The sequence below is a fragment of the Salmo salar genome, chromosome ssa11 (genome assembly GCF_905237065.1).
Source record: "Salmo salar chromosome ssa11, Ssal_v3.1, whole genome shotgun sequence".
Taxonomy (NCBI): Eukaryota; Metazoa; Chordata; class Actinopteri; order Salmoniformes; family Salmonidae; genus Salmo; species Salmo salar.
In genome coordinates, this window is record NC_059452.1 from 92,500,621 (window position 1) to 92,513,345 (window position 12,725).

At 41.9% G+C, this 12,725-nt stretch overlaps 1 protein-coding gene across 1 annotated transcript in view; it reads right to left on the reverse strand.

The window, feature by feature from the left end:
* Nucleotides 1-10,915, reverse strand: part of LOC106563567 (gamma-aminobutyric acid receptor subunit rho-3) — a 19,771-nt gene extending 8,856 nt beyond the window's left edge. Inside the window, exons 1-6 of the mRNA XM_014129265.2 lie at nt 10,392-10,915; nt 9,321-9,433; nt 3,713-3,780; nt 2,560-2,783; nt 2,315-2,397; nt 1,202-1,339 (exon numbers count right to left, since the gene is read on the reverse strand). Coding sequence (XP_013984740.1) covers nt 1,202-1,339; nt 2,315-2,397; nt 2,560-2,783; nt 3,713-3,780; nt 9,321-9,433; nt 10,392-10,534 — 769 coding nt within the window. The 5' untranslated portion in view covers nt 10,535-10,915. The remainder of the gene's footprint in view (nt 1-1,201; nt 1,340-2,314; nt 2,398-2,559; nt 2,784-3,712; nt 3,781-9,320; nt 9,434-10,391) is intronic.
* Nucleotides 10,916-12,725: the final 1,810 nt, after the last annotated feature.

Genomic DNA, 12,725 nt, shown 5'->3' on the forward strand with positions numbered 1-12,725 from the left:
GAGAGCGAGAGAGAGAGGGGTGGGAGGGAGAGAGAGGGGTGGGAGAGAGAGAGAGGGGATGGGGAGAAAGAGAGGTGTGGGGAAGAGAGAAAGAGAGGGGTGGGGGAAAGAGAAAGAGGAGTGGTGGAGAGCGAGAGAGGAGGGTGGGGGAGAAAGATACGTGTGTGGGAAGAGAGAGATGGGGGAGAGAGAGAGGGGATGGGAGAGAGAGATGAGAGAGAGATCGGGGATGTGGGAGAAAGAGAAAATGGGGGAAGAGAGAGAGAGGTGGGGAGAGAGAGAGGGGTTGGGTTGAGAGAGGTGGGGTACAGAGAGAGGGGTGGGAGAGGGAGAGGTTGGGGGAGAGAGAGAGAGGTTAGGGAGCGAGAGAGAGAGAGAGAGGGTGGGGGAAGAAAGAGAGAGGTGGGGGAGAGAGAGAGGTTGGGAGAGAGGGATAGAGAGGGGATGGGGAGAAAGAGAGATGTGGGGAAGAGAGAGAGAGGTGGGGGAGAGAGGGTTGGGGGACAGAGAGTGGTGGGGTGAGAGAGATAGGAGTGGGGGAGGCGAGAGAGAGAGAGAGAGAGAGAGGGAGGTGGTGGAGAGCGAGAGAGAGAGGGGTGGGGGGAGTTAGAGAGGTGGGGGACAGAGAAAGAGAGTTGGGGAGAGAGAGAGAAGGGGAGAGAGAGAGAGGTGTGGGGAGAGAGAGAAAGGGAGAGGGGTGGGGGAAGAGAGAGGGGTGGGGGAGAGAGAGAGGGGTGGTGGGAGAGAGAGAGGGGTGGGAGGGGGAAGAGGGTTGGGAGAGAGAGTGGTGGGGGAGAGAGAGGTGGGGGGGAGAGGTGGGGGAGAGAGAGAAAAAGAGAAAGATAATCACTCTTGGTGGAACAGTTCATCACCATTCCTCTGGGTAATCAGAGCTCATTGTGACACAGGAAGGAATCTAGTCAAAATTATAGTCACATGGGACATCACATGGCTATGATGCAATGGACAAGTTATTACTGAGGTTTGGGCAGGATTCCACACTGACACTCTGTGGAGGAAAATCTCCTAAACTCTCGCTGTCAGACTGGCAGAGTGGAATCAGAAGCAGGAGGGTTTGGGATGTTGGCTTTGGCTCTTACAGAGCAGTTAAATGACGTAAGAATACGCTGAGCAGCAGAGTAGGACAGAGGAACAGCACTGTATGTCCCAATGCATCAGGGTGCAACACGACCACACATACCCGTGCTGCTGTAGAAGGCAAGCCCGAAGGAAGGGTGAAATTCTTCAATAAAAAACTGCGAGAGCACGATCTCGTCAGTCCTTAATGAATCGTTCCCGTTCTTCCAGTAGAGCATGAGGTCATTTTCATTGTATGCGTCTTCAAGAGAGGAGAGAACAGGGTAGAAGGTGACTCCTTCATGTAGCCTCTCTTAGAAGAATCATGGGCTATGTCCCTCAGAGGAGAGGAGACACTGAGCTTCAGTAGTACCACCTCTTCTCTGAGACCAGGGCCATGCTTTCTGTGTGTGTGTGTGTGTGTGTGTGTGTGTGTGTGTGTGTGTGTGTTTATAATCTGGGTAAGGTACACTGCACTGTCGCCTGAGGTTAGGTTTAACACAATCATGACAATTGAAACATCAGTGTATAAAATGACTCTGATAAGAAATGACCAACTTCAATTAGCCTGTAGCTGGGTCATTCCACCAATTAGGTGCCTTTTGAGTAGTGTACCTTGGTGGGAAGAAAAAGTGTTCTTTTTTACGTTAAAATGAATCACTAATAACATTAAATAAATAAACATTTTCGTAAATTACTTTGTCAAAGCAACAAAATAACTATGGCTTTACGATAATAGTGAACTTGTGGGGGTTAAGTGGGTTAAAATCTTCCTAGCAGACACAGAGGGTGCACAGAGGGACATGTCAAAATACTGAATATTTGTACTTTAGCAAGTCTTTATCCATATAAAAAACGGATGTATTTAATTGTCCCTGTGTGCTATGTTAAAGGACACTTCATTTAATAAAACAAGCTTTTAAAATTAAATATCTTTGCACAATTTCTACTTAGAATATCAAAGGGGTGGAAATGGCACTCATTTCTTGGAACGACCCAGCTGCTGTTCCTATAAAGATGAACAGGACTTTTGATCCCTGGTAAATCCTGCTTCAAAAAGACATGTATTATGGACACAAACTGACCTGACCGTAGGATTACCAATTTGATTTTATCTATATGAAAAGAGGAGGGCCAACTGTTCCATATTATGTTTTAATTCTGTTCTCTGAATACACGTGAGCTAATATACAATATATCTCATTACACCCATAAACCCTTATTGTTTTATACTCACAGCTCTCCAGTTCCAGAGAGCAATTCTGTGTGTCCAACGGAAAACTACTGAAGTCCATGGCGCAAAGAGCAGTCACAGTGATCCTAAAACGAACGGCACAATCAATAATATGCTCCACAATACAACAGCAGCAGAAAACAACTCCCCATGACTCCTATGTGTATAAAGCAGCAATAGTATAGGATGGTGCACTATCCTAAAGGCCTTATGCTTCCTGTGGTAAAGGAGGCCCATTCTCCGTGTACCTGACACTGTAGAGAATGTTGCCGTCAGGGTACACCCTCAGCATGATGTTCTCCATGGTCGTGTCATGGATGAAGGAACGTTTGGAGTGGACAAAGAACACGTCCGGCACCCAGATCTTCTTCACCAGCCGAGCGTCAAATGTCCGGCTTCTGTTGCTGCTGGAAGGGAAGGCCAGCCGGTCGTCCTGCCAGTAGTGTCTCAGGTACAGAGTCATGGTGAAGTCCTATACAAACACACCAACACACACCAACGCTTAGGCCCAATAGACAAACTAGCACATTATCCAGCACATTAACTAGCACATTAACTAGCACATTAACTAGCACATTAACTAGCATATTATCCAGCACATTAACTAGCACATTAACTAGCACATTAACTAGCACATTATCCAGCACATTAACTAGCCCATTAACTAGCACATTATCCAGCACATTAACTAGCACATTAACTAGCACATTATCCAGCACATTAACTAGCACATTAACTAGCACATTAACTAGCACATTATCCAGCACATTAACTAGCACATTAGAGATGAATTGTATGTCAATAATGGTGCACAAAAATTATTTGTATGTACAGTAGGTCGAGAGACAGGGTAATGCAGGTTCAAAGCGTTTAAAATCAATATTTGAGTTGACTGTTATGCCTCAACATTAAATTGGGCAGAATAGAGTAGAATAGTGTTGCAACACTTAGAGGTATAGTTCAGCCAAATTTCGAATTTACACATTGGTTTCCTTACCCTGTAAGTAGTCTATGGACAAGATATGACAGCAATCCATGCTTTGGTTTGTCTGGCACTGTTTCCGTTTGTCTGACACTGTTTCCGTTTGTCTGGCACTGTTTCCGTTTGCCTGTCACTGTTTCCGTTTGTCTGGCACGGTTTCCAAATGCTAACGTTTTAGCGTTAATAGCACAAATCCCATTTAAGTCATGGTACTGATATTAGCATTTTTTTACTTGTCCATAAACTGCTTACAGGGTAAGGAAACTAATGTGTCATTTTGTAATTTGGCTGAACTATCCCTTTAAGGATGAGGGACAGAATATATTGGTTGTCTCATTTTGTGAAAGTGAGTTTCAGTGTGTTGGTCACACACAAAAACACAAAAACACACACATACACACAGAGGTTTATAGACTTACCATGTTGACTTCAGATATACTGTCAATGCTCTCCACCTGCACGTCTATGCCCACAGGAATAGCTGCCCCTACATGAGAAAACAAACAGCTTGAGATTTCACATGTCTATCTTGACAGGGAGAGCAAGTTTAGTCAGGCTTTTGGCGGTGTGCTGTCATATGGATTCATGACTCAAGGCTTTAGCATGTCAGACTCAACCTGAAAGCTATTTTATGACCTAGTCTCACTGGGTTTCACAAGACCTATCACATCTGTCTGCACATGTAGCCTTAGTTATACAGTTCGTGAGAAATGTTCTCTTTAAGACCAAAATATTTGTAAATCAACCCAAACACTATACTTGAAATGCAATTTAGGGTAAACAAATTGTGAATAAGAGAGAAACACTAACAAGGGGGTCAAAGAGCAACTTGGGGCTATGCTTGGTCTCAACAGAGATACTGTGACACTGTGGTCACGCTGAACATTCGTCAGCTAAGCCCTATTTTGTGATTATCCTGTCCATCACTCTCCCCGCTGAACACAGATGCAGGCTAGAGGGCCCCACATAACCCCAAAGACACAGCATCCTCATAACTCAGGGATCCAAGAGACGCTGTGTCACCAAACTAATAAATGGCTTCTCTCCATATCTCCTTTCATTCTATAAGTCCTTATCATATCAACCTACTACATCCGTCTATAATCAAAGTATATCCATCTATAATCAATATATATCCATCTAAAGTATAATCAAGATACATCCATTTATAATCAATATACAGTACCAGTCCAATCATGTTCTGCCCCTGAACAAGGCAGTTAAACCACTGTTCCTAGGCCATCATTGAAAATAAGAATTTGTTCTTAACTGACTTGACAAGTTAAATAAAGGTAAAATAAAATGTAAAAAATTTAGGAACCCAAAAAGTGTAAAAAAACAAACAAATATATTTTAGATTTTAGATTCTTCAAAGTAGCCACCCTTTGCCTTGATGACAGCTTGTACACTCTTGGCATTCTCTCAACCAGCTTCATCTGGAATGCTTTTCCAACAGTCTTGAAGGAGTTCCCTTCAAGACTGTTGCACTTGTTGGCTGCTTTTCCTTCACTCTGCGGTCCAACTCATCCCAAACCATCTCAATTGGGTTGAGGTCAGGTGATTGTGGAGGTCAGGTCTTCTGAATCAGCACTCCGTCACTGTCCTTCTTGATCAAATAGCCCTTACACAGCCTGGAGGTGTGTTGGGTCATTGTCCTGTTGAAATACAAATGCTAGTCCCACTAAGTGCAAACTAGATGAGACGGCGTATTGCTGCAGAATGCGGTGGTAGCCATGCTGGTTGAATGTGCCTTGAATTCTAAATAAATCACAGACAGTGTCACCAGCAAAGCACCCCCACACCATCACACCTCCTCCTCCATGCTTCATGGTGGGAACCACACATGCAGAGATCATCCGTTCACCTACTCTACGTCTCACAAAGACACAGCGGTTGGAAACAATAATCTCAAATTTGGACTCATCCGACCAAGGACAGATTTCCACCGGTCTAATGTCCATTGCTCGCGTTTCTTGGCCCAAGCAAGTCTCTTCTTATTATTGGTGTCCTTTAGTAGTGGTTTCTTTGCAGCAATTTTACCATGAAGGCCGGATTCACATAGTCTCCTCTGAACAGTTGATGTTGATATGTTTCTAATTGGGCTGCAATTTCTGAGGCTGGTAACTCTAATGAACGTATCCTCTGCAGCGGTAACTCTGGGTCTTCTTTTCCTGTGGCGGTCCTCATGAGAGCCAGTTTCATCATAGCGCTTGATGGTTTTTGCGACTGCACTTGAAGAAACTTTAAAAGTTCTTCAAATTTTCAGGATTGACTGACCTTCATGTCTTAAAGTAATGATGGACTATCGTTTCTCTTTGCTTATTTGAGCTGTTCTTGCCATAATATGGACTTGGTCTTTTACCAAATAGGGCTATCCATTAAGAAGGAAAGAAATTCCACATATTAACATTTAACAACGCACACCTGTTAATTGAAATGCATTCCAGGTGACTACCTCATGAAGCTGGTTGAGAGAATACCAAGAGTGTGCAAAGCTGTCATCAAGGCAAAGGGTGGCTACTTTGAAGAATCTCAAATATAATATATTTTGATTTGTTTAACACTTTTTTGGTTACTACTTGATTCCATATGTGTTATTTCATAGCTTTGATGTCTTCACTATTATTCTTCAATGTAGAAAATAGTACAAATAAAAAAAAAACCTTGAATGAGTAGGTGTGTCCAAACTTTTGACTGGTACTGTACTTCCATCTGCAGTATAATCAACATATATCCATCTATAATCAAGATAAATCCATCTATAATCAATAGAACTCCATCTATAATCAATATAAATCTGTCTCAAATGAATATACCTTAATCTATAATCAAGATACATCCATCTATAATCAATAGAACTCCATCTATAATCAATATAAATCTGTCTCAAATGAATATACCTTCATCTATAATCAATATACATCCATCTATAATCAATGTACATCCGTCTATAATCAACATACCTCCACCTATAATCAAGATACATCCATCTATAATCAATATACCTCTGTCTATAATCAATATACCTCTGTCTATAATCAATATACCTCCATCTATAATCAACATACCTCCACCTACAATCAAGATACATCCATCTATAATCAATGTACATCCGTCTATAATCAACATACCTTCATCTATAATCAAGATACATCCATCTATAATCAATATACATCCATCTATAATCAATATACCTCCATCTATAATCAATATACCTCCATCTATAATAATATACCTCTGTCTATAATCAATATACCTCCATCTATAATCAATATACCTCTGTCAATAATCAATATACCTCTGTCTATAATCAATACACCTCCATCTATAATCAATATACCTCTGTCTATAATCAATATACATCCATCTATAATCAATATACACTACTGCTCAAAAGTTTGGGGTCACTTAGAAATGTCCTTGTTTCTGAAGGAAAAGCACATTTTTTTGTCCATTAAAATAACATCAAATTGATCAGAAATAGAGTGTAGACATTGTTAATGTTGTAAATGAATATTGTAGCTGGAAACGGCAGCAATAACAGAATATCTACATAGGCGTACAGAGGCCCATTATCAGCAATCATCACTCCTGTGTTCCAATGGTACATTGTGTTAGCTAATCCAAGTTTATTGATCATTAGAAAACACACAAAACACCAGTCTCAACGTCAACAGTGAAGAGGCGACTCTGGGATGTTGGCCTTCTATGCAGAGTAGCAAAGAAAAAGCCATATCTCAGACAGGCCAATAAAAAGAAAAGATTAAGATGGGCAAAAGAACACAGAAACTGGACAGAGGAACTCTTCCTAGAAGGCCAGCATCCCGGAGTCGCCTCTTCACTGTTGATGTTGAGACTGGTGTTTTGCGGGTACTATTTAATGAAGCTGCCAGTTGAGGACTTGTGAGGTGTCTGTTTCTCAAACTAGACACTCTAATGTACTTGTCCTCTTGCTCAGATGTGCACCGGGGCCTCCCACTCCTCTTTCTATTCTAGTTAGAGCCAGTTTGCGCTGTTCTGTGAATAGAGTAGTACACAGCGTTGTACGAGATCTTCAGTTTCTTGGCAATTTCTCACATGGAATAGTCTTAATTTCTCAGAACAAGAATAGACTGACGAGTTTCAGAAGAAAGTTCTTTGTTTCTGGACATTTTGAGCCTGTAATCGACCCCACAAATGCTGATGCTCCAGATACTCAACTAGTCTAAAGAAGACCAGTTTTATTGCTTCTTTAATCAGGACAACAGTTTTCAGTTCTGCTAATATAATTGCAAAAGGTTTTTCTAATGATTAATTAGCCTTTTAAAATTATGAACTTGGATTAGCTAACACAACGTGCCATTGGAACACCGGAGTGATGGTTGGTGATAATGGGCCTCTCTACGCCTATGTAGATATTCCATTAAAAATCAGCCGTTTCCAGCTACAATATTAATTTATAACATTAACAATGTATGCACTGTATTTCTGATCAATTTGTTATTTTAAAGGACAGACTTTTTAATTTTCTTTAAAAAACAAGGACATTTCTAAGTGACCCCAAACTTTTGAAAGGTAGTGTACATCCATCTAGAATCAAGATACATCCATCTACCGTTCTGACATACCCTATGAAGGAGGAGCAATTCCATATTCACTCAAAATACATGACAGGGGTTTGAGTTGGACTGCCCCTGTCTCACACGTGTCAGTAGAGCTAACAGACTGAGTTACATATCTGCCTTGGTAGGATTAAAGTGCTCATGGCAGTATCAAAATGAGTTCTTTGAAAGATAAGCAATTTCAGGGAAAAATTGTTTCCTAATTTAAATTCCACCAAATGTACCCTTCTCTGTGACCTGCCCAATCTCATTTCAACGTTACAGGGATTAACTTCCTCCATCTACCCCACCCCACCTCGCCTAGACAACACAGAAACAAACACAGACAAAACACAGGGATAGTTTGGAATAGATAGGAAAACAGCCAGATGGAAACCTAAATGTACATAAATCCATAACGTGCCATCACACCACATTTAGAAATATGTAGCTAAACTGTCATTATAGCCTTCAGTATGACTGCTATGTAAATACATGTTGCAGCGAGAGTTTACAGTGGGATCCCAAACACTGACACACGTGATCTGTAGTTCAATCTAACACTTTCTGAACACATTTACATTTACATTTACATTTAAGTCATTTAGCAGACGCTCTTATCCAGAGCGACTTACAAATTGGTGCATTCACCTTATGATATCCAGTGGAACAACCACTTTACAATAGTGCATCTAAATCTTTTAGGGGGGGGGGTTAGAAGGATTACTTTATCCTATCCTAGGTATTCCTTAAAGAGGTGGGGTTTCAGGTGTCACCTAATGACCATACTGCGGTAGTATGTATACATGGGACTCTTTGCTGCTCTGGACTGCCCAGTAAGATTTAGCATTTGGTATTGTTTCAGAAAGCATGGACCGTAATCCAGATTACTATAGTTCTAACATCTGTGTTCTCGGCCGCAGGCTGTCTATGTCTGCTAGGCTCTGCAGACAATCTGGGTCAGTGATTTTTTTTCAGGATGGGGTGTTACAAAAGATGACACTGTAACCTACTTTCTGCTCCAGGAGAGAGCATACAAGCCACAGTACTAGCGTTAATGCTGCCTCTTCCAAAACCTGAATTATACCTAATCTGTCACATCTGCTGTGTGGCACGTTATGGACTATCTATAAAAACAAATTACTGTAGGTAAAGCTCCATTGTCCTCTGTTTTTTTCTTTTTCTCTTTTCCTCCCTCCCTCCCTCCCTCCCTCCCTCCCTCCCTCCCTCCCTCCCTCCCTCCCTCCCTCCCTCCCTCCCTCCCTCCCTCCCTCCCTCCCTTGAATGACCCTTGACTTCCCCATTCACTCTTAATTAATGAGTCAAACCTAACAGGTGCTGGTAAAAGCACACACAGTCACATCCAAACTACACGTTGTCATAGTTCAACCACATGCAAATATGTTGTATGCCCACCAAGCCAAAGGAGACTGGGGGGTGGTCTTACCTCCAAAGCCAGGCCGCATTGCAAAGTCATGGTCCTCAATACGGAGAAGCTGTTCAGATTTAATTAGCAGGGACTTGGTGCTGTCAGACTTTTTCATCTTGAAGTCTATTCGTCTGAGGAGCAAAGCGGACACAGATCAGCATATCAGATGTAATTTTTCCTTAGAAATACACACACACACACACACACACACACACACACACACACACACACACACACACACACACACACACACACACACACACACACACACACACACACAGAGAGAGACAAACACTCTCTTATTAAGGCAGCAACATCTTCTCTGGGGTGTTAGCTGTTAAGAATGATTAATTTCACTTTATATGTCTTATTAAAATCACATTACAGTTAGTAGAGGGTCAAATTACATGATTGATGAATCCCTCCAATTTGGGTGACAACACACCCAGCATCATCACTCGCAAAGCCTCTAAATAGCATCATACAAAACTTCAGTCAATTGATATTCTCATTTTAGAATCAAACAAATCATACCCATACTACACAAACACAAACAACTCTATTTTTACAAATGATTTTGGCGTACACTCAAACCCCTTATCGACACCCCTCTCCATCATTACCCACAAATTACTGCTTCTCTCTTACGAGGTGTCCCCACCCAAACACGGGTCCCCTGACATTACCTCTAAGTCCCTGTGGTTACCTCACCTGCCCTGGCCTTTATCCACAATGCACTGCAGTAATGACGTCTGTCCCAGCACACATTGGGGATCATTCACACGACCATGGTAAATTCCCCATCAGTGTTTTTGAAAATTCATAGAGATTGGATTGATGCATTGAATCTATGAATAGCATTCCATGTTAAACAATACAACTCCTCCCCAAAATAACCTTTGAACCATATCAATCAGACAACAGATCAACAGAACAGTAACATCCTGTGGTGTGTGTACTAAATGAAACGTTGCTTCCAGAACTATACACCAACCAGCTTCAAACCAAACAGAAAAGATAAGCAAACACAACCCTTGACAAGAACATAACACAACTCCAGTGGGACCACACCCCTAGACTCTGGCTCACCCTCCATGTTGGTTCTTGGTGTTCTCCCCAAGGTACACGTCCTTGTGCCTCCTCTTGTTGGGTCGGTGGCTGTCGTTGAGCAGTGTGACAGGCCACAGCCAGGCCAGGCACATCAGCCTGAAGGCCAGGAGCACCAGGTTCATGCCTGGGGCTGGAAGAGCTGGAGCAACCAGGAAGTCTTTCCAATGCGTCTGAGTCTATCTCTCAGAGATCTTCCAGGAGGTCAGTGGGACGCCCCGACTGTCCCTGTCCGGTGGCCCATCCATATCCCAGCAGCACCCATTCCACCTCACAGCGGACACGCAGAGCTCTGAGAGATCTGTGTTATACAACCCTCTCGTCCTCTGTTACATGCTGCACGTTGATCCAGGCATCCAACTGTCAGCTCCAGTGCCACAAAATGTTCCTCCAGCTTGTGTTTTCGCATGCCCGTGTCTTAGTGCCAGTCCCTCTGGCTCGTGCTTCTATGCTACTCAGGGCACATCCTGTTCTCCCTGCTCTCCTCTCTCCCCTCCCTCTGATTAAAACCAAATATCAATTTATTCCTATAATGACAAAGGAATGACGTTAATTCCTCTCTAATCTTCTTATGTGTGGTTGCTGAAATCTTTCAGTAACCTACAAACTGGAACCAGGGGAGGGTGGGGTGGGGATAACACAACCAACAGTTTCTAATCACGATTCTCCCCAGATAAAAAGAAAAAGCATGTAGCCCACATTCACAGTATGGATCCAGGGTTTTCCCTAGAATTGCTTTGTGATTGTGATGTCAGCGGGAACAGATTTCAACATATCTGTTCCACTTGCTTATTCAGATTTTTAGAAAAGCATCTGTGCATTTTGGATAGCTACCATGGATTTATTTAAACCATTGACAATAAAAGAAGTTTATACTATCTGTCAATGCCAGTATGTCCAGTTATTGCTTTCCTGTCAGCACAACAATACTATACCTTTGGTACTATACTGTACCTCTGTAAACCTACTGTTGCATACAGTTGAATGCCAGTGTCTGCCATATGCCAGTCATTCATCTAAACCTCACAGTCATGCACTCTGTTACCCACAGATCTTTTTATCATATCACTTCATCCTCATAAATCCTCCTCTTAACATCTGCAAAGCATCAACAGTCAACATCCAGCTAATCTGGAGCTATGGAGATGGATAGCCAAATGACAACCATCAAATGTTTAATGCCACTAGATTAGTTGAGCATCTGTGTGACACAATGAGGTGAGGTAGAGCAATCAGAGTTGAGATGATAAGCAGGATATTAAGAGAGGAACAGACACCTCTGAATTGGTGGATTATTACAGGAATAGTACTAGTAACAGTAACGTTGCTCTTCTACAATCGTCATCATTCATAGAATATATCCATGAAAGGAACAAAAATGAGCATGTCTTCTTCATTTTGTGGTATTGGTTGTATTGATTTTAAGGTTGCACTAAAATTGTGGTCTCACAGCTGCTTTTCTATTATTAGGCATTGGGCTGTGTAATGTCTACAGTTTAAACCAGGCTGTGCATATTTTCCAGTCATTTAAAATAACAATTTCCTTTTCAAGGTGTACATTGACTAATGTAGGCCAACCATGATTGTCAGGTCAGTTAAATGTTGGCTTTTAACAACCAGAATGTATGCTAAGGGGTTTGGATAACTGCTGGTAATATTCATGGTATGATAACTCGGAATGGATGGATACAAGGTTGAATCATTGGAATGTAAGCAGAATTAAACCATATTACACAGAGAAAAATCTAAACAAAACAAACAGACATTATAGTGATGAGTAAACACACATGAATAGAAAATAACAAAACCGTATAGGATGTCTACAAATTTGACAGAAAGAGACTGGTAAAGAATCAATGATAAAATGGAAGCGCCCACAGCATAATCCCAGTCCAGTGGCATTCTCCTTTAATCTGGGATTAGCGTTGACTGAGGACAGAGAGAAGCGCTGCCATCTTTAAGGCATGCACATGGTGCCAGGGTTTTCTCTCACACTCGCCTCCTAGGGACCATAAAGGAGACATGTACATGTAGATTAGATTACAGTACCATCTCGCAAACACACCCTCTAGTCTAGTGCTCACTGTTGGTAAACCATGGCAACAGAGTGAGGCATCCAGACTAAAACATGCTTGCTATGACAGACATATACTTTAATATATTAAAACCATAGCCACTCATTATTGACATACAATTCTGCTGCGAAATTAATGTGCATTTCTTCAGTGATTCTCTCTGTTTATCAGCCCCTATGGGATGACTGGTCTGTGGGACATTTCTCATCATAATGTGGTTTTACAATTGAATGAACTCAAT